The sequence below is a fragment of the Carcharhinus amblyrhynchos genome, chromosome 30 (genome assembly GCF_965287045.1).
Source record: "Carcharhinus amblyrhynchos chromosome 30, sCarAmb.v2.hapA, whole genome shotgun sequence".
Lineage (NCBI taxonomy): Eukaryota > Metazoa > Chordata > Chondrichthyes > Carcharhiniformes > Carcharhinidae > Carcharhinus > Carcharhinus amblyrhynchos.
The window spans coordinates 33,043,968-33,062,978 of NC_137353.1; the positions used below are offsets into that span (position 1 = coordinate 33,043,968).

General features: G+C 39.9%; 1 protein-coding gene across 9 annotated transcripts in view; it reads right to left on the minus strand.

The window, feature by feature from the left end:
* Positions 1-19,011, minus strand: part of LOC145360241 (eukaryotic translation initiation factor 4 gamma 3-like) — a 338,012-nt gene that overhangs the window by 51,738 nt on the left and 267,263 nt on the right. For all 9 annotated transcript variants that reach the window (XM_080215311.1, XM_080215316.1, XM_080215315.1 and 6 more), the window contains one exon: positions 14,174-14,410. In XM_080215311.1, the coding sequence (XP_080071437.1) occupies positions 14,174-14,410 (237 nt within the window). The remainder of the gene's footprint in view (positions 1-14,173; positions 14,411-19,011) is intronic.

A 19,011-nucleotide genomic window follows, 5' to 3' on the forward strand; every position in this document is an offset into this window, starting at 1 on the left:
GTCAGTCCTTCCAACATGCTGATGTCAACAGGACACAGCAGGAGAGTTTCCTGGTCAGCCATACTGCAGAAGGCAACAGCAACCACTGCAGTACTTTGTCAAGGATCATCATGGACCAGTCCAATGGAAGTCCATGGAGCCAACACCCTTTTAGAACATGGTGTCTGAGGAGGAAGGTATAGTTACAATGTCAACTCAATTCACCCAACCAGTTCAGGCTAGAAACTGAATTATAACAAATGAACAAAATCATGATGTGGAGACTAAGTAGTTCCATGAATCTACAGTGGGATGGTCTTGCGGAATATTTTCTCTCAAACTGAGGTGACTAGGAGTCAAGCTTAAAACCAAATCAAAACAATGACTTAGAATAACTGCTGTATCAAGCATGTCAGCCAGGTATTTCAGCCAGTGTAAAGGAATATACCTTTATTGAAGACGACCATCAGGAAAATAAAATGCTGGGCTCACAAGCAACACTGAATATTGAAGTGGTCGTTTAGAGGATGTAAAACATATTGGATTGCCTCCAATGAAGCAGCTTATTTCATTCCTAATATTCATAGTTATTCTGATACAACAAATATTTGCAATAGTCTTCAATTTATGCATTTTTTCATTTAGCTTTTAAAATTATTGGGAAGTCCAAACTAGTCTCATGGAAGTTAATACATATGCAAATTTTCTGAACACATCTTTGTTGTATGCGAAGAAGATAACAAACTTTCATAAGGACAACAATTATCCGACAGCCTGCAATGCATCTCAGGAACTTTGATATAAAAGGTCAAAAAACCTTTTTAAAAATTGATTGCAAATATCTCAGCACCTGACAAAATAAGCAAGGTTTTCTTGTATGGATTAAACTTGTTAGAAATCCAAAATAATTCTACTACACAAAAACTGCCAACTATTTGGTGCTTTTAGTTTCACTGCTAATTCTCAACAGGAGTGCTATAAACCAGCTGTAAACTGGTTCAGCACAAGTGAAATAGTTGCTGACAGTGATCATCCCCACGGCCACGCAGGACTTTGAGGGGGCTGATAGACTGTCGCACACTGACGAAGCAATTACATCTCACGTGCACACTAAAATACAATAATTTGTCTGACACAAACAACTAAGTGCAATACTGTCTCATTTATATTGACCTCATTAAATTATGCAATTTGTAAAAACAAACTTTTATATATGAATTATGGCAGGCCAGCAGTCATTCTGCCAGTTGGTAGTTGTATGCAGTATAGATAGGGCAGTTTGGCAGCACAGTAACACTGAATTCTCATCCTGGACAACAAAGGCAACCCTGGCTTCCATTCTTTATTACCAACAATCTCCATGAACCTCCCCTCCCTCCAATATCTCTTCCAACCTCACCTCTAACAAGCACATGGTACTCGTGGAAAGATTCATCAAGAATAAGGTATCTGTTCAGCTGCTTCTGTTCTATCAGAGGAAAACCTCTTCCAGGTCACCATCACCCTTCTGCCTCAGCTCTGATATTCATGCGTATACAGCCCACATTGTTTCGCTCATGACTCAAACCTGATGGGATCAAATGCTAAACAAATCATAGAAGATTCACAGAATATGGGAGGCTATCATTTGGTTCAATATACCAGTGCTGGTTCTGGAAATTACCCTTTAAGTTTAACTTGCCTTCAAGGATTTATACAACTTCCTTTGATAGTTACTACTGAACTGTTTCCACCAGTCAAACAATGCATCCTGTTGTGAACACAGCAGATGTTATGAGCAATCCAGATCCCACAGAAGCATAGAACTCCAGTAACCCCTTTAGGATTTTTAAAAATTAAAAGATTAGTAAGACTAAAACTTAAGCACAGAAGATTAAAGTCACACAATTGAAACAGCCTTGCAGAACAACCTCCACACAACATGGACAGAGCATACAAGTAAACTTTTTTTTTGGGCAATAACTCTCCCTTATACATTTTAATTAAAAATCCAGCAATACAACCCAAGGCAAAGAACTGCTGCCACTTTAATAAAGCTATACCACGTAACTCCTCAAATACTTCCATTGTGATATCCCAAAGAAATGCTCATAAACAGCATGTCTACCCTCTCCTGGAACCCTTGACAGCATTATCTACATATTGAATTTCATGTCAACAGCAAACTATGAAATAATGCCCCATACCTAGGTCCAGATTATTATATTTTTCATGGGATGTGAACACAGCTCACCAGGTCGGCATTTGTTGCCCATCCCTAACTGTCTTTGAACTCAGTGGCTCACTCAGCTATTTCATATTGCAGTTAAGAGCCAATCACACTGCTGTGGGTCTGCAGTCACATGTAAGCCAGACCACGTAAGGACAATCATGGTTCTTTAGGCAATATCTTCCAAACCCACAACCACTTCCATCTAGAAGGACAAGAGCAGCAGATACCTGGGAATACCACCATCTGGAGATTACCTGCCAAGTCACTCACCATCACCATCACTGGGAATTCCCTCCCTAATAACACTGTGGGTGTACTTACACTTCAGGGTCCGCAGCAGTTCAAGAAGGCAGCTCACGACCACCTTCTCAAGGGCAACTGGGTATGGGCATTAAATGCTGGCTTAGCCAGTGACGCCCACATCCCATAAATGAAGGATATTAGTGACCAGATGGGTTTATACAAAGATTGATGATGGCTGTCATGGCCACCATTACTGAGACTAGCTTTATAATTGCAGATTTTCCAAACTGAATTTAAATTCCACTAGCTTTCATAGTAGGATTTGAATCCATGACATCAGCCTGGGCTTCTGGATTATGAGTCCACTATACCACTGTCTTCCCCAAATCATTAATATATCTAAAACAGTAGTAGTCCTATGACCTACTGTTGGTCATATTACTATGTACTGCTTTCCAGGCAGTGTGGACTGTTCACCACTACTCCCTGCTTTAGGTCCCTTAGCCAATTTCATAACAACTGATTGTTATCAATTTCATTAAGTCTATGATACAAAAAAAACAGAACTGCAAACATAAGAGCACTTCTTAAAAACCACAGTTTTTTAAAAAACTACTGCCAATGAAATACTTGTTGCAGTGCAGGAAATGCAATGAATTTCCACACAGTAAACTCCCACAAACCACAATCTGATAATGACCAGATAATCTGTTTTTGGGATGTTGAATAAGGGATAAACGTTGACGAGAACATCGGGGAAAATAACCCCCACTCTTCATCAAAATTATGCCATGGAACCTTTTGCATCCACCCAAAGGGCAGATGGGACCACGGTTTAATGTCTCACCTGAAAGACAGCATCTCTGATACTACTGCGTTCCCTTGATACTGTACCAGAGTGGTTTTTTTGCTCAGGTCCTAGAGTTTGACTAGAACCCACAATCTTTTGACTCAGACAAGACTGCCATCAACTGGTTTGACAGCGTTTTAGAATAGAGAAATAAAACCATCCAGAAAATTAAATTTCTACCAGAAAATTAAATTTCTACAAGTTTCTACAAATATATTAAATGAAAAAACATTGGTCCTTTAGAGGATGAGAAGGGGGATGTAATAACTGGAAATAAAAAAATGGTTGAGGCATTGAACAGGTATTTTATGTCGGTCTTCACAGCGGAAGACACAAATAACATGCCAAAAATCGACAGGAAGGCTATGGCAGGTGAGGACCTAGAAACTATCATCACAAAAGAGGTAGTGTTGGGCAAGCTAATGGGGCTAAAGGTAGACAAGTCTCCAGGCCCTGATAGAATGCATCCCAGGGTACTAAAAGAGATGGTCGGGGCAAATAGCAAATGCCACTGTTTAAAAAAAGGAGGTAGACAAAAGGCAGGTAGCTACAGACCAGTTATCTTAACTTCTGTAGTAGGCAAAACATTTGACTCTATCATCAAGGAAGAAATAGCGAGACATCTGGATTGGTAAGCCACAGCACAGGTTCATGAACGGCAAGTCATGTTTGACTAATTTGGTGGAATTCTTTGAGCACATTACATGAGCACTGGACAATGGGGAACCTGGATTTCCAGAAGGCATCTGACAAGGTGCCACACCAAAGACTGCTGCATAAGATAAAGGTACACGGTGTTACCGGTAATGTATTAGCATGGATAGAGGATTCATTAACTAACAGAAAGTGAAGAGTGGGGGTAAATAGGTGTTTTTCCAGTTGGCAATCAGTGACTAGTGGTGTGACTCAGGGATCAGTGTTGGGACCACAATTGTTTACGATTTACATAAATGATTTGCAGTTGGGGGCCAAGCGTAGTGTGTCAAAATTTGCAGATGACACTAAGATGAGTGGCAGAGCAAAGTGTGCAGAGGATGCTGAAAGTCTGCAAAGGGATACAGATAATCTAAGCAAGTGGGCAAGGGTCTGACAGATGGAGTGCAATGCTGGTAAATGTGAGGTCATCCATTTTGGTAAGAACAGTAGCAAAATGGGCTATTATTTAAGTGGTAAAAAATTGCAGCATGCTGCTGTGCAGAGGGACCTGGGTGTCCTTGTGCAAGGATCACGAGGAATTGGTTTGCAGGTATTTAAGGCAGCCAATGGAATCTTGTCCTTCGTTGCTCAAGGGATGGAGTTTAAAAACAGCGAGGTTATGTTGCAGCTGTAAAAGGTGCTGGTGAGGCCACACCTGGAGTACTGTGTACAGTTTTGGTCTCTTGAGACAGGATATACTGGCATTGGAGGGGGTGCAGAGGAGATTCAGTAGGATGATTCTGGAGTTAAGAGGGTCGGCTTTTGAGGAGAGACTGAGTAGGCTGGGGCTATACTCATTGGAATTCAGAAGAATGAGGGGAGATCTTATAGAAACATATAAGATTGTGAAGGGAATAGATAAAGGTAGAAGGTGGAAAGTTGCTTCCACTGGCAGGTGAAACTAAAACTAGGGGACATAGCCTCAAAATAAGGGAGAACAGATTTAGGACTGAGTTCAGGAGAAACTTCTTCACACAAAGGGTTGTGAATCTGTGGAATTCCCTGCCCAATGAAGCAATTGAGGCTACCTCATCGAATGTTTTTAAGGCAAGGATAGATACATTTTTGAACAGTAAAGGAATTAAGGGCTATGATGACTGGGCAGATAAGTGGAGCTGAGTCCACGAAAAGAACAGCTATGATCTTATTGAATGTTGCAGCAGGCTCGAGGGGTCAGATGGCCTTCTCCTGCTCCTCGTTCTTATATTATTAAGTATCATACTTCCTGTCTATTTGAAACAAATTTGACGCTTAGTTTCTCTGTGTCCCATTCAAACATTAAAACAGTACACAATTTCTATTTTAATCCAACTGACATTCATTGGTGGCCACATTTTGAGCAAAATGAACAAATAAAGATTAGAATTCTAATCCTACTTGTCCACATGCATCTCCACTAGTCTGCCACAAACAGTCGGCTTGGTATTGGGGGCCACATACTCCTCCAGGTTCAATACTCTCAAGTATAGTATGTTACGATGCAAATGCGCAAATAAGTCACTCTACTACAAAAGAAAACCTGGCACTAATATTTCAGGGTAACCTTCATTTTAACTTTCTTTATACTGTATCCAAAAGGAAGTACATAACACAATTTATCACACAACTTACAAGGCAGCAAAAGCAGGAACATTCATTAAAACAGCATTTCCCTTTGTAGCACTTCCGATGGAAACATTAGTGATTTATAGCATCTTGATCAGAATCAAACCAACTGCTCTCAGCACAGAATACACTTCAAATCAGCACTGCAGTTACCAAAGTAAAAAAGATCATGAGTTCAAACAGCTTTAAATTGATATTCCAATTGTTACAGATCAAGAGGATTTAGGATTTTGAACTTGTTAAGTGCAGAAGATGAGGAGCTGAGCTAACCTGATGCTATCTAAATCCTCACAAAGCTTAAGTATAAAGACTATAACAACAGAAAATCTCACCAGATCATGCTACTGAAGAAAACACACACTCCTCCTGGCCATCTGACACTTAAGAAACAAAAATTGCACTGATAAAACTTTCAGTTTCAACTTCTGATTCAACTCGAGCATAATTACTAGTCTGATATGCAGTCAGCAACTAATCAGTGCAAATGTCATGCATAATTGAGATTTGAAATGTGTTAAAAAGCTCAGAGTGCAGGTGGTAGGCGGTGCTCCCGATCCAAGTCTTTTATTTCACCAGCTCAGTTCCTGTCAGAATGGGGGTGGGGGTCACAGAGAAATCAGTGTCATTCAAGGCCATTTACAGAGGAATTCACAAAAGGTCTGAAACTACACTGCTTGCTGCCACCTCCATTATTAGAGGTGGCTAAGAAAGGGAAAGGACTATCTTCATCAAAGAGATCATAAAAAACTATGAAATCTCCATATAAACACACCAATTAGGAGCTGAGGTGGGTCACTCAGCCCCTTGAGCCTGCTGCACCATTCAATAACATCACGGCTGATCTGATTGTGACCTCTACTGCACATTTCCACCTACTCCTGATAATCTTTCATCCCTGGTTTATCAAGAATCAGTTTACCTCTGCCTTAAAAATATTCAAATATTTTGCTTCCACTGCCTTTTCAGCAAGAGAGTTCCAGAGACTCAAGACCCTCAGAAAAAATTCTCATCTCTTTCTCAAATGAGCAATCCCTTATTTTTCAACTGTCTCTCGTTCTGGATTCTCCCAAAGAGGAAATATCCTTTCCACATCCACTCTATCAAAACCCCTTAGGATGTTATGTTTCAAATTGCCTGTTACCCTTCTAAACTCCTGTGGATCCAAGCCAGCCTGTCCAACCTTTCCCCCTCAGAAAACCTTCTCTGAACTGCTTCCAATGCATTACAGCCTTCCATAAATGAGGCCGCCGAAACTGGATACTGTACGCCAGGTGAGGCCTCAGTGTGTGGTACAACTGAAGCTTCCCTACTTCTTATCAATTCCCTTGCAATAAACAGTTACATTCTATTAGTTTTCTGAATTACTTTCTGAACCTGCATACTAGCCTTTTAATGATTAATGCACTAGGGCTCCCAGATCTCTCTGCGTCTCAGAGCTCTGCAAACTCTCACCAGTTAGGTAATATACTTTTATATTCTTCGTGCCAAAATGGCCAATTTCACATTTACCCATATTGCACTCCATTTCACTGAATCATAGAAACCTTACAGGGCAGAAAGAGGCCATTTGGCCCAGCGAGGTTGCACGGACCACAATCCCACCCAGGCCCTACCCCCATAGCCCTAATATTTACCCACTAATCCCTCTAATCAACGCATCTCAGGACACTAAGAGGAAATTTTAGCGTGGCCAATCAACCTAACCTGCACATCTTTGGATGGGAGGAAACAGGAGCACCCGGAGGAAACTCACGCAGACACAAGGGAAATGTGCAAACTCCACACAGACAATGACCCAAACTGGGAATCGAAGCCAGGTCCCTGGAGCTGTGAAGCAGCAGTACCGTGCCGCCCATTTGTCAGATTTTTGTCCACTCACTAAACCCATGTCTCTTTGTAAGCTCCTTACACCCTCTTTACAACTTACTTTGATTTGATTTACTGTCACATGAATTGGGATACCATGAAAAGTATTGTTTCTTGTGCTCTAATCAAACAAAGCACACCATTCATAGAGTACAGAGGAGATAAGATAAGGAAAGGGTGCAGAATTCACCCTTTCAGTATTACCCATCTTTGTGTCATCAGCAAATTTAGCAACTATACCTTCAGTCCCTTCATCCGAGCCATTTATATAAATTGTCCACCCTAATGGAATCTTTTCCAAATCCAGAGAATTTTAGAAAATTAAAACCAACATATCAACTGTCTCATTAGCTACTTATTTTAAAGCCCATGGACTTCATCCACGACATAGTGGCTAGCACTGCTGCTTCAAAGCGCCATGGGCCTGGGTTCAACTTTGGCCTCAGATGACTATGTGCAGTTTGCACATTTGCCTGGTGTCTGCATGGGTTTTCTCCCACAGTTCAAAGATGTATAGGTTAGGTTGATTGGCCACGCTAAACTGCCTTTTAGTGTCAGATTAAATACGTTGGGTTAAGGAATGTCATGGTGCAGGTTCAATGGGCCGAATGGCCTCCTCTGCACCGTAGGGATTCCATGATTCTATTACCCGGGAATTTGTCAGTCTGCAGCTGTGGCAATTTGCTCAATACTTGTCTGTTGACTATAGTCTTACCGAATTCCTCCCTCTCTTCCATTTCACGATTTATAGCTATTTCTGGGATGTTATTTGCATCCTTTATAATGTAGGATGGTGCAAAATACCTGTTCAATTCATCAGGCATCACCTTACTTTCAATTATTAATTCCCCATACTTACTTTCTATAGGGCCAACACTCACTGTTGCACTTTCTTACTTAAATATCTATAGAAACTCCTACTTTCCATCTTTACAGTTGACCTTCTCTCATATTCTAATGTGTCTTTCTCCTTATTAATCTTTGTGTCATTCTTTGCTCTTCATGTCATATTAAGAGTCTTATGACCTACCACTTGTCTTTGTGCAACTAACTATATGCCTTTCTTTAAGCTTGACACTGTTCTTAACTTTTTAGCTAACTGTGGATTGTGGGTGCTCTCCTTGGATTTATTTTTCCCCCTCACTGAAATGCATTTATTGTGTATTCTGAAATATCCCTTTAAATGTCGATCATTGCGTCTCTATTGTCCTAACCTTTAACCACATTTGTCAGTTCACTTTAATTAGCTCTGCTTTCGTGCCCTATTAAATGCCCTTATTTAAATTGAAAATATAAGTCTTGAACCCACTGATGGCTCCCTCAAACTAAATGTAAAATTCCATCATATTAGGATTGTTGCTATCTAGGGACTCCCTCATTATAAGGTTATCAACGAATTCTATCTCATATAATACCAGACCTCATATAGCTTGCCCCTCATTGACTTTGGAATGTGCTGTTCTATGAAACTAGCCGAAACATATTCTATGAACTCCTATTTGTCTTTTGTCACCTGATTTTTCTAGTCTATATGAAGATTAAAATCCTCCATCATTATCATTGTACCTTTCTGACAAGCTCCCATCATCTCTTCCTTTATACTCTGTCATGTGACATGGTGACAATTTGTTGCCTGTACGCCACTCCCACAAATGACCCTTTTATCATTTCTCATCTCAACTGAAATTGCTTCTACGTAGAACACAAGCAGGATAGGCCACCAGGCCCTCCAAACCTGCCTCATCATTCAATACGATCATGGCTGATCCTTGCTAGCTTCAACTCCTTATCTGTGCCATTTTCCCATCGCCCTCTATTCCTTGATCTATCAAATATTTATCCATCTCCACATTGAATACTTCTAATGATGCAGCCTTCACCACCCTTTGGGGCAGAGAATTCCAGAGACTCACCACCCTCTGCAAGAAGAAATTTCTATGTACCTCAGTTTTAAATGACCAGCCCTTTATCGTGTAACCACGTCCCCTTGTTCAAGGCTCTCCACCAGTGAAAACAATCCATCGACCTTGTGAAGCCCCCTCAGGATCTTGTGTTTGAATAAGGTCACACCTCACTCTTCTAAACTCCGTGGAATACAGACCCAGATTATTTAGTCTCTCTTGATAGGGCAACACTCTCCTCCCAGGAATTACCCTGGTGAATCCCGTCTGAACTGCCTCCAAATCTTAGTTTCCAGAACGTGGTGAGTTGAGACCACAGTTAAGGTAATCAAATACATTGTTTAAAAGGTGGAACTTCTTTATACAAATAAATAACAACGTTTAATAATAACAGTAACTCAGCAAAACAATAATAACAGCAATGACTATGAAAACAGGACCGACTAGAAAACAGGTCTTGCAGACAGAAAAGCCTGCATGTGCTCAGAACCCTTAACAGAGACCAGTAAATCAATTGTACTGGAGACAGGCTTTCAAGAACATTCTCCTTAAAATTACATCCTGTAACACTGAACTTTGGTCATCCCTCACTAATGTGTTAATACCATCAATTAACGCAGCCACACCTCCATCTTTTCCTAACTTCCCATCCTTTTAAAATGTCACATACCCTTCAATATTCAGGTGCTAATTTGTGTCATCCTGTAGCCATGTCTCTGTAATGGTTATCAGATTATATTTATTCATTTCCACATGTATATTTCTCCAATGGGCATTGTTGGAGCTGGCCTTTGATGTTGCTGCAGATAAATGCCACAACATGAGCCTGACTGTAAATATCAAACTTAATAAAGTAACATATTGCAAGTGTGACTCAAAGTAAATCATGAGCCATAACTGCCTTGGAATGGAAATCAGTTTTGAAGACTAAGAGTCAGAGTGGAGTAAAAGGGGCCATGTCCTCTATTTTATTGCACTAGCTGCTGTACAGCAAGTAAGTTAACCCCACACGGGAGTCAGTGTGGGTGATTAAAATAGCTACCCAGAAGTTAGAAGAATTTTCAATTCTTCTTACTCGTTTGGAGTAACCATCAGCGTAAACCTGGCAGAACCATCCAAATGTGATTTTAAACCACATTTTCAGATGGTTCCCAGCCTAATGCAATTCCCCAGAGGAAGTTAAGTGCTTCTGGACTATTGTCCTGCAAATGCTTGCCTAGGGAGTTCAAGATGATTACCCAGTGCATCTTTGGGGTAGCCACCAAAACTGCCACTGGGAAGCCCAGAAGTTAAGAGTCCAAAATTATTCTCTCTACCAACAAAACAGGTACAGGCTTCACTGACTCGGTTGCAAACCTATTTACCCGGGGACATAAAAAACCTAATTGGAAAAAAAATCACTCCCAAAGTTTTATGTGACTGCTTAGACTGTACAAGATATTCACTTCTGAAAAGATTTTCCTTAAGCTTATACCTCACTTATTTGTAAATTTTCTGCCTATGGTATGGTTTCCCCAAGTGCACTCTGGGTGCTTTAGCTTTACTGCAATAGGAGGAAAACTGCATTACACCTGACTGTTATGTTTTAAGTTTAATTTATTAATGTCACAAGTAAGCTTGTATTAACACTGCAATGAAGTTATTGTGAAAATCCCGCAGCAGCCACACCTTGGCACCTATTTGTGTTCACTGAGGGAGAATTTAGCTTGGCTAATGCATAGAACATAAAACATTACAGCATAGTATAGGCCCTTCGGCCCTCAATGTTGTGCCGAAAAATCAATGCACCTAACCAGCACATTTTTTGGCCTGTGGGAGGAAACCGGAGCACCCAGAGGAAACCCATGCAGACACGGGGAGAACGTGCAGACTCTGCACAGACAGTGATCCAAGCCAGGAATCAAACCCGGGTCCCTGATGCCTTGAGGCAGCAGTGCTATCCACTGGGCCACTGTGCTGCCATGACAGTAACACAAAGCTGAAAATTTCCAAAAGCCAAGACTTTTTAATTAGCTGAAACCATAGTCAATATAGCCCATAATAAAAAATAATCTTCAAATTTAGAAGCAGCAACTGAAATGTTCCTTTTGAAAAGTATGAATGATTAATCAGTTATTGATTCTTTAATAATAGTGAAATATATATCTCAATTATTGAAAAAATCTGAGTAGGAATCTGAAGTATTAAGAATTCGGCACTAAGAAATAATTGAATCTACTATCTGAGGAAAGGAAGTTGCATTTCCATTTAGTTAAAATGGACACTGATCTGATAAGATACCATAGCAGTGTTTACGTTCAAATGTAAGATCATACATAGGATTCTTGGTGTACCAGTTTCGACACAGTCATACTTGGGGAACATTTGGATCGAATATTTTTTCCTGATAGATTACTGATGTTTGAACAAAGTCTTAAAAATATATCAACAGCGTACAGAGTTAACCATGTAGAATAAAACTGGAGGACAACAAAATGCATTTAGTGCAAAGCAAAAATGAATTTTGCATTTATGCAATGTTTAATTGGGCGAATACCTCTGGCTGCTCTGTACCTGGTCAAGTTTTAGTGACAGGTGATATTCATGACAGAAATAAAACAGGATTCTGGACCCACTGGGATTCAAGACCTTGCTGATTCAATACTTAAGACTGTGGCAAGATCTCAAAAGCTCCTTCCATCCAAAACATTTGTCCTGCAATTTTATTTTAAACCAATTTTCAAATGTTAAATTTTATCCCTTTTTGACATCTTAAGATGTTGTTTCTAAATTATCTATTATCCAAAAATCTTGCCAGCCTAAGTCAACAAACTGCACACATTTGGCTTCTTTCAGGGTAGAATTTTGAACAGGTGGACTGGGCGAGTGAGTGGGTGAGAGCTAGAATCCCAAAGTGCACCAAGGGAAGAGGAAACCCAGGCTGAACGTCCACTCCGCATTACTGGATCAAATCCATAGAACTCTCTACTCAACAGTCTAGAGGGTGTACCTACAACAGACGACAGCTGCTCCAAAAGGCAGCTCACCACAATTTTTAAGGGCAATTAGGGATGAGCACGCAAGGTTGTTAGCAATGCCACATTCCATGAACGAACAAAACAAAAATCCACTCTGCAACCAAAACTATCTCTAATGCAGCATTTTTTTTTTACAGACACAAGCAGAGACCATCAACTCCAAATTCAGCCAGCCTTGTACATCTACAGAGATAAGCCATGTCTGACCAATAAATTGTTTAACACACCAGCGTGTACTCTTTTCGTAAGTACCAAAAGCAATAATGTCAACCAATAAGAGAAGAAATCCTGATGGTTGGAGTGTGGACTAGAATTTACACCCTTTTCAGAGTATTGAGAGGTACTGACACACCTTTTAGGTGACAGTCTATTCAGATTACTTCACTAGTAGCCAAGAAGCTATGGATTAAAAATTTGTGTGCACGTTTAAAAATAAACTGCAATACTACACGCCTGACAGACAACCAGAAGCCATTTCTAAATTACAAATTAAAGATTCATCAGTAGAAGCTTCCCAAGGTAGATGAAAAGTATCTGTATATGTTGCTTTACTAAGCTATTTAACATTTGATTAGTACCATAAATAGCACCTGCACTTTGCATGTGGCCACAAATTATTTCTAAGCATAACAAACTGACTTTCATCCATTATTCTAATTCTCACTGATTGCCCCCTCTTTATTTACATTGCTACAGTGACTAGTTCTAATTTCCACAGCTGCTGCGAGGCTTCTAGTATTCCGCCCAAAAGATGATTCTTTATAACCGAAGAAAATATTCTGATAAACTATCTGATTGCACAGGTGAGGCTCAGGTACACTATTATAGCCTACGTGCACTTACACACACAAACTCCCAATACGGGGTTACCAACTATTTGGTTTACCTTTCCTAACCCAAGGGAAACGAGTCAACTTTGTCTCCCAATTACATCCTTGGCTTGGCTCAGATTGACAACATCAACAAGAGCCTTTCTGGTGTGAAATCTCAGTGCCTTGGTCAGTATGTAACCTTTGGAACTTTGCTCAAGCCATCTTGACTCAAGATCATGATTGTCAATAGCCATTCTGTTGTAAAGAAGTGGGGCAAGAACAGACCAATTCTGTTCTCATTAGGTGTTCACACAAGTTGCCCACCGTGATCCGAGTTGAATTTCCCTCTTTCTCATGCTAGCTCAGTAGAGGCTCAGCATTAAACCTGAGGCTGTGTGAATTCCATCCTCGTGTAGCATCTACTAACTGAAACAAGAAAGCAGCTCAAAAGTAAAGAATGGCCAGAGCACTCCACAAAATGACCATCTAACTAAACCTTTAAATCTACTTTGAGAGTCAATTATGGCATCTTCAAAAGTGACTCATCCTCACATTATTTGGAAGTAGTATAATGTAGAGGAATAATCCCAGTTAATGGCCTTAGAATAGCTTTGTCAATCTTTTAGCATCGTAACATTTGCCTTCCAATTCCTTTTTTAAAAAAATTCAGAAATCTCTCCAAGGAAGTCCAATCTCAATTACGATTACATTTGGGGTAATCACTGATGTACAATTCTCTCATTGGCAGAGCATTGGGAGTCAACGCTTGGCACTGAGAGGGTTATGTTTGAGCAAAATATGTTGTTCCAATTCAAAATATTACTTGCATCATTTTAAACCTTTTCAGCTGTAAAAATTTTGCTTTAGATCAGCTTTCTTAAGCCCCTGCCCTGGAAAACTCCTTTAAAATGCAGACCCAATTGAGAAATCCATCAAGTTAGGGATCCTACGAAACTACAAAACACTGAAATAAATCAACCCTTTTCACTTACTTTTGCTTTTTCAAAGTCGAGGTCCTTGCCGATTGTGGTCAATAGCCTGCATAAACATTCTAATGATTCCTCATCATGGTTTTTTAGTAGTTTCACAACACAGTCGTGCATAATGGCTTCTGTCAGCATTTTAAGTTTGAACAGTTCACCAATAAATTTAATGTTTCCAATGGATCTTCTCCGAGCTTTGTCCTTGGATTCTTCTAGTTCATCTTGAAGTCGGGACTTCTCTTCAGTCTGAAAACAAGGAAAATTAGAGATAAGAAACGCAAATTTATCTCGAGATATTCACACACGAGGAAAGTCAAAAAAAACTGGAACAAAGAGATACAGGTTGAGTATCTTCAAATGTTAATCCAAAAACTGAACATAAAAAAAACAGAGGTTTTGAACCTCATTGACCTTTAGTGTGGGAACTCTGACCCGAGCCAACATGGAACATTGTCAGCCTCATCTGACCTTTAGTGCAGGAAGTCAGAGTCTCAGAGGTTTACAGTATGGAAACAGGCCCTTTGGCCCAACTTGTCCATGCCGCACTTATATTTTTTTTAAGGCCCCCAAGCTAAATACCGTCTCAAGAACAGCTTCTTTCCTGCTGCCGTCAGACTTTTGACTAGACCTATCTTAAGTTGATCTTTCTCTACACCCTAGCTATGACTGTAACACTATATTCTGCACTCTTTCCTTTTTTTCTCCTCTATAAATGGTATGCTTTGGCTGCATGGCATGCAAGAATCGATACTTTTAGAACATAGAACATAACAGCACAGTACAGGCTCTTCGGCCCTCAATGTTGTGCCAAGCTACGTCCAATCCCAAGATCAAGCTATCTCTTCCCTATAATTCTGGAGTGCTCCATGTGCCTATCCAATAACCGCTTGAAAGTTCTTAAAGTGCCCGACTCCACTTCACTGTATACTAGTACATCTGACAACAATAAATCAAAAATCAAATCAAATCAAAATAGCCTATAACACAATTCTCATGTCCATCTAAAAGTATATCCATGTTGCTATTTCCCCTTTTATCCCATGGGCTTCAATTTTAATAACAAGCCTATTATGTGGCATTTTATCAAACGTCTTTTGAATATCCATATACACATCAGCTGTACTGCCCTCATTGTTATTTCCTCTATAAACTTAAATCACATTAGTCAAACACTATTTTCCCTTCACAAATCCATGCTGGTTCCCCTTTATGAGTCCAACCTTTAATGACTTTAATTTTTTCCTTGGCTTACTGCTTCTAGAAGATTCCCCACCACAGATGATAAACTGAGTGTCTGTAATTGCCAAGTGTATTCTTCTCCCCCTGTTCTGAACAAGAAGGTAACATTTGCAATACCCCAGCTATATCCTTGTATCTAAGGATCAGCTCCACAATTTCTACCCTTATTTCCCTCACAACTTTGGAGTCAGGTTTCTATTATTGCCATGACATAACAGTCTCACGTGGTTGTGTGTGCCTGCAGTTCACCAACCTTATCATGTATCAGGACTTATTCACCCTTATGCACTGCTAACCTTTCAAAATACTCTATTTATAATCTCATTCAGTATCCAGCCAATTTCTTTGTTAATCAAGCTTATCTTCCATAATAAACAGTGATGCAAAGTACGTATTTAGTACCTCACCCATGCCTTCCACCTCCATCAACAGACCTCCATTTGATCCTTAATTGGCCCCAACCCTTCAACAACCATTTTACTATTAAAATCATCTAAAGACAACCTTAGGATTCCCTCATGTTAGTCACCATCTATTTCTATCTCTCAATTAATTTTCCACTCCCCCTACACTTTTTATATTCAATTCAATTCTCACTTGTACCGTCAAGCTGTTATCCATCATGGACCTGCCTTTTCTGTTTCATGCTACTCTCCATATCCAATGTCGAGTGAGTCTTGCTGCCCTCCTGTCTTTCCCTTTCAGAATGTATGGGAGCTGTATATAAACTATTCCCTCTTTAATGTTTGTCAATTGCTCCATTTCTGCTTGCCAGTCTTTGACTCAATTTACAAGGGTCAGACCTTGCTCAATTTGCAGAAAAATCCCTCCTCAGTTTCTTTTTTAAATTTCAGATTGCTCTTTGCCCTTTTCCACAACTATTCTGAATCTGACACTATGATCACTACTTCTGAGATTTCCCACAATGATATTCTCCAGTTCATTTTCCTGGCCGCCTCCTTCCTCATTAGACAGGAAACACTGATCAAGAAATTTCTCCTAAATACACTTTAGGAATTGCTCCCTATATGCCCTTAACACAACCACTGCCTCATTCAATATTATTGCAGTTAAAATTCCCCTCTTATTTCCAGTCTTAAAGTTCACAAACATCTCAATAATTTCTCTGCAAATCTGTCCCTCTGCTTTCTTCCCACAATTTGGGAGGCAAAAATACACCAGTGTTCTTCGATTACACCTTAACTCCAACCAAATAGATTTTGTCTTTGACCCTTCGAGGACATTCACTCTTTCTGGTACAAGCAAATCTAGTAAATCAAAGCCATCCTTTTCTTTCCCATCTTTCCTGACTACATTGTTCCTTATGATACTATGATCACTATATCCTTGAAATGTTCCCCAGTGTGACAAATCTCTAATTGATCTACTTCATTCCTCAAGATTTAGCAATGGCTCCTTCCTCATTGTAAGAAGTCTCAACACCAGGTTAAAGTCCAACAGGTTTATGCCGCTAGCTTTCAGAATGCTATCCCTTCGTCAGGTGAGTGGTGAGTTCTCCTGACGAAGGAGTTCTCTCTCCACTCACCTGACGAAGGAACAGCATTCCGAAAGCTAGTGGCGTTTACTACCAAATAAACCTGTTGGACTTTAACCTGGTGTTGTGAGACTTCTTACTGTGTTTATCCCAATCCAGTGCTGGCGTCGCCACATCCTTCCTCATTAAGCAGGAAATAGTCTGAAAATTAAGCATTCCCTTTTTTGGGGAGTCAGACTTCTATCCCACCACTAAATAACGTTCCCATGGGGTTATTTGTGCCTGCAGCTCACAAACCCTATTAGCTACAACTTTGTGCATTTACAACCATGCATTCCAAACCTAATCTAGACAACTTTGTATTTGCTGTGGTCATCTAATTCTGTGTTATCTATAACTAAGTGTCCCTGTGAACCTTCCTCCTTTTTAAACGCTTCATTTTCGTATCTAATATCAGGTCACATCAATTTAAGCTCTCCCCAGTAGCACTAATTAACCTGCTGGCAAGAAGTTTGATTTCTGCTCCTTTCAGGTGTAATCCGTCCATCTCGAACAGGTCTCTCCTTCCACTGAACTGATCTCAATGTCCAAAGTATCTAAAGCCTTCCCTTCTGCAGTGTCTTCAGTCACATATTAACCTGCTATATCTGCATCCTTTTCGCTAAGCAATGCAGAGATTGATCTCATTGTTTATGGCATGAATCACAACTCTTAACTCTTTCACTTCCTCCTCCACACCCCCCCACCAGCAGCACACACACACAACCTTTTAGTGACGTCCTTTGCACAGGCACAGGAAAGCAAACACCTCCAATGGCATTCCCTATTGAATAATGATTTGAGTTCCACACTTACAGAATTCCTCTACTGCCTATCTTTCCTACTTGATATTCTAAACTTGATATTCTAAACCTACTTGATATTCTAAATTCTTTCAAATTATGAGGTGACAACTCCTGGAACCCCCAGTTCTGGAAACACTAAGCCACCAGTATGCTGTGCACAGTCCAACTGTCCTCAAACTCAGAAGTCCTCAACTTGGGTTACAACTTTCTGTTTAATTGGACCTCTGGTACAGAATGTATCCTGAAGATCTCACATGCACAGCAATTTCAATGTACAGGTCTCAGTCCCATCCAAACAAATTCTGAGGTACAAAGTGATTAATTAAGTAATTGTTGTTAACTGGGTCAAAACTATTTTGATGTATTATTATTCTATTCACTCCTCAAACGAACTAAGCTGGTTCACTGGTTCTTTTTAGTTTCTGGTTCGCCTTCAATTTATCCAGAGTAATTGTTCTGCAGTAGTAACTTGGTTCTGTCTCCCTTACCTGCACCTTAGGTGAGTTGATTTGGAAAGATGAAACAATAGAAAGGAAACAGCAGCAATGGATTTAACATCATATCAATGCACAAAAACAAGGATTGACATATATGGCAAACAGGGTTGTGTTTTGACAATGGCTTTAAATACAACAGAGTAGAAACGTCATATTACATATTGACCACTACTGCAATCTTTGCAGCATCTGAAATTAAAATACTTCCAGAAAAATATAGATTGAAGAAGCCCGCAAATATTATTTAAAATTGGAGGTTTGTTTTTTAAATTGGGATAGAAATAGCTTACTTAATTCACTTGTAACATACAAGAGGATCTGGCATCCTTTGACCACTACAGCATATGGATGTTCATTGCTTCAGAGAACTACAAGAAATCCAAGATATTCAGTGCAACAAAGTGAGAATCAGGTAAAGCAGTGAATGTACATCTGTAATAAAGATGCTCCAGGAATTTGAAATGTAGGGATTTGTGATGGATGTGTTAACAGCAAGTTAAAAAAAAAGGGGGGGAATTGTGAGCAACAGGTAAAGATGCTGTTAACACATATATCTGTACACCATAGAGAAATAGCCTAAATTTAGGTAGACTGGATATAGTCAGGCACGTTGATAACCCACATTATGGAAACAACTGTGATCTTAGTCACAAACGTAGGACATAAAATTTGCTGCTGCTAACAGAGCAATAGTCAGGGACAATAAAGAAACTGCCTGTGGTGTAGGAATAACACCAGATGTGTGGTGTGCAGCAAAGCATACACCACATC